Source organism: Mya arenaria, chromosome 13 (assembly GCF_026914265.1).
Source record: "Mya arenaria isolate MELC-2E11 chromosome 13, ASM2691426v1".
NCBI lineage: Eukaryota > Metazoa > Mollusca > Bivalvia > Myida > Myidae > Mya > Mya arenaria.
The window spans coordinates 16,777,062-16,780,571 of NC_069134.1; the positions used below are offsets into that span (position 1 = coordinate 16,777,062).

The 3,510-nt window shown below is 35.7% G+C and overlaps 1 protein-coding gene across 1 annotated transcript; it reads right to left on the minus strand.

The window, feature by feature from the left end:
• Positions 1 to 1,099: 1,099 nt before the first annotated feature.
• LOC128213000 (N66 matrix protein-like) lies at positions 1,100 to 3,288 on the minus strand. Its single transcript, XM_052918456.1, has 4 exons — positions 3,210 to 3,288; positions 2,699 to 2,929; positions 2,108 to 2,385; positions 1,100 to 1,546 (listed from the first exon to the last, which is right to left on the minus strand). The coding sequence occupies exons 2-4, from the start codon at positions 2,895 to 2,897 to the stop codon at positions 1,202 to 1,204; spliced, it is 822 nt and encodes a 273-aa protein (XP_052774416.1). The 5' UTR covers positions 2,898 to 2,929; positions 3,210 to 3,288; the 3' UTR covers positions 1,100 to 1,201.
• Between the last annotated feature and the right edge of the window lie 222 nt (positions 3,289 to 3,510).

The following is a 3,510-nucleotide window of genomic DNA, read 5'->3' on the forward strand; positions in this document are numbered from 1 at the left end:
TTTCTCATGCTTGCCCATGGGCATGATTAGAAGATTTAGCTTTGCCAAATATTTGGAGCTATACTACAAGGGATCTTCAGAGCCGAGCGGTAGCCAAGAACATCAAGTAAGAGCTATATATCTTCAACGACAAGGTACAACACATAAGCGGCTGTTCATATGGACGAGTGGGGTTCAAGATATCTTAAGATCATAAATTTCATTTGATTACTAAGCGAATGTCAGAAAGATATTTCAAGGGACTCGAGCGTTCACGTTTTCAGGGTCGGATATCGACATAAGGTTTTCTCGTGATATGTGAACAAATACTTAAACAATTATACAACATGATAGCAAGCTAAAATTAGAGTTCTATGTTTAACCGATAATAAAACATGTGAATTAAGGTGCTCTGTTCTGCCGAAAAGAGATATTCACGCTATTTAACATTGAAATATTAATTCTTAACATTGCAAAATTCTTATTCTTCAATAAATCTCTGTCAGTTGCTGTTCGGCGAAGGTGAAGAAGCAGATTAGATCAATCAAATTTAACATACTTTGAATAAGTTTTTCCAATACGAAATATGTAAACAAATCTCGACATTTTAACGTGTAACTCTGGATAAGTCTAACATGGGCCTGTAGTATTATAGGTTTGGTTATGTTTAAATTCCAAATCGTTAGCATGCTATACCATTTTACACCATGTGCTCCATCTCAGCATTGCACTGTTGAATAAATCATCTACATACCGTTAGGTATATGCAATTAGTTTATCCCTTTGATGTTTTGTTTTCTAGAAAATAATGATTTTAACTGACTGATCAAATGCTTACTCTCATTGAAAAATGTTTCATGTATGTTTAACGTTTTAGTGCTGCCGTGTATAGATAATATAGTATATTGATGTTAAATTTGCATCTAGTATTCTTCAACGAGTATTGGTGGTGTCTGTATTCATATATATATTTGTTTGCTAGATCTGAGAAGTGTTTGTGTTCCTCGATTTCTAATTATTTTCCTTGAATCATGTGTGTAGCCTATTCAGAAAGTCACTCACGTTAAATGTAAATCACATAAATACAATTTCATACAAAAATATTTATTCTTAGGCTGCATTCACATCGTATATAAATTACATTATTGCACATCTTTATAAATAATACATCAATAAATATACAAAACTAAAGTGTAAGTCTGTTGCAATATGTTTGTAACAACTACTTTTTCCACCAAGTAGCCTGATTGTTTGGAATTCCATTGTTAACAAGGCCGGTCCCAAACCTCTGATTAAAGGAACCCGTCTGCTGACGGTTAGGTACAGCGGGGAAGTTCATATCTTGAGAACCAGTCCACGAGTTCTGTCGTACACCATTTCCAAAACCATTATTGCTCACTCCACTCTGTTGAAAGCCAGGCCACTGCTTAGTGCCGAGCTGGTTGTTGAATCCCTGACCTCCGAGCACCTGCTGAGAAAGCCCAGCTCCAGATTGGGTATTGCCGCCGATACCAGCGTTAAGTTGCTTGTATGTTGCCCATGGATCACCGCTAGTACCCGTGTTAAGCTGAAGAGATTATAACAAATTATATTAAAATTAAGCACTAAACTTTATAAATGAATACACTTAAAACATATGTCTGTATAGAAGCACTTTTCTCTTTCAATTTGGTAGCTAATATATCATCATTTTTAATAGAAATGAGGCTAAAGCAAGGGTTAAATACTAGGGTTGAACTTGTGATATAAGTTCTAATTATTGCACACATTACCTTATGTAATGAAACCAGACACAATCAGCGTGACGCGATAGTAAAATATAATATCAGTAATATCATGACGGTTGTGTGTAGTCACTGTTTCGTGCAATAAGAAGCGTGCGTTTATTGAACTATCGTTTGTATTATCTTCACGCTGTTTATTGCACGCTACTTTTGTACGGTAACCTTTCTGACATCAACATACTCTCCAATATGGCAATTAATAACGTCGTACCTCGCAGTTTACCTTATGCACGCTCTGTAAGCTCTGCTTACTAGTTACCGTTACAGAGTTGATACAGAATCGAAAACACCATGAAGTATGGTAAAATTTGCTTTCACTGCTTGCATCACTGAGTTATACTTACATCATTGGTGAAGCCATTTCCCTGTGAATCAAGGGCCCATGAATTTAGACCGCTGGATGAGCCATCAATCCACTGTCCATTCTGAGCGTTTTGTCCAAACTGGTCATTCTGAGCGTTTAGTCCAAACTGACCGTTCAGACCGTTTAGTCCAAACAGATCATTCTGACCATTTATTCCAAATTGACCATTCTGACCATTAAATCCAAACTGACCATTCTGGCCGTTGAGTCCAAGCTGACCATTCTGACCTGTTGTCCACTGGTCTGACCACTGAGTTCCTGCAATCAAATACAGTGTATTAACAGGAAATAGTGGACCACCTAGATGGAAAAGCAGACGTTGAGCGAAAAGACTTATTATCATCCAAATATAGGTTGAGTCACCCTTAAATAGCGTTAAATAAATCTATTTCTCTATACTCAGTTCTTGTTTAATATTAAACTTGAAAAATAAAAAAATAAGCTTAAAAATTTGACTTTGTCTATTGTTGTTCTATATCAAATACTTTTATAGTTTACAAGTATGTTGAGATTTTACGTTTCTCTACAGTTACACAATATATGACAAACCTAAAGTAATGCTCAAACCTACCAAAACCAGTGTTTCCTGTCCATGCGCCATCTTGGTTTCTAGGTAATGGAATCATGGGTATAAATGGAGATGGCGCGAACGGCAGAATGTTAATAGGCATTTGGCGTGCCCCATGTCTAGGCCACATTGGATGGGCAAAGGCGCAGGCTATCATTGCCAGGAATAGGCAAACGATGGACATTGTTTTGCACATTTGCATTGGTTTCCTTTGGTAAGGTTTTAGTTCTGTTTCTGAAGAAGAAAATCATATTTATGCAATTTTATGTCATCGAAACATACATAAATCTTTACATACTAACCGGTTTTATGAAGCACAAATAATTTAAAACACGTTTTAAAACACCGTTATGTAATGTTCGAAATATTGTCATTTTTTTTTAAAAATATAGTTCATTTAATGTTAAAACACGGACCAAAATTGATCAAGTGGTTTTACTATGATTTCTTTTATGAATTTCGACCAAAAACCTCTGTAACGTAAAATTAAATTATTTTTTTCAGATTTACTAACCTCCTTTTTTAGGTTATTCCTGTTGTTAGGCTATTCCTGTTGTTATGTTATTCCTGTTGTTATGTTATTCCTGTTGTGATATTAGCAAACTTATGATGATGGCCAAACGGAGATGCTTGTTTATATAGCCCAAACCAACTTAATCTGGTCATCTCCATTGGTAATGACGCAACGGAAGTTTCAGGCCCGTTCATGACGAATGAATTAAATAAACAACCAACCAACAGTCGAAAAAAATGTAAACAAATTACTAATCACCGCAAGAAATGTTATATTGAGGACTTCCTATACGTCATTCGTA

What these genes read in the sequence shown, in the direction of transcription:
- LOC128213000 (XM_052918456.1), bottom strand. Translation starts at nt 2,897, where the DNA reads ATGCAAATGTGCAAAACAATGTCCATCGTTTGCCTATTCCTGGCAATG. An exon ending in GACAGGAAACACTGGTTTTG is followed by an intron (nt 2,386 to 2,698) that starts GTAGGTTTGAGC and finishes ATTTGATTGCAG; the next exon opens with GAACTCAGTGGTCAGACCAG. An exon ending in GAAATGGCTTCACCAATGAT is followed by an intron (nt 1,547 to 2,107) that starts GTAAGTATAACT and finishes TAATCTCTTCAG; the next exon opens with CTTAACACGGGTACTAGCGG.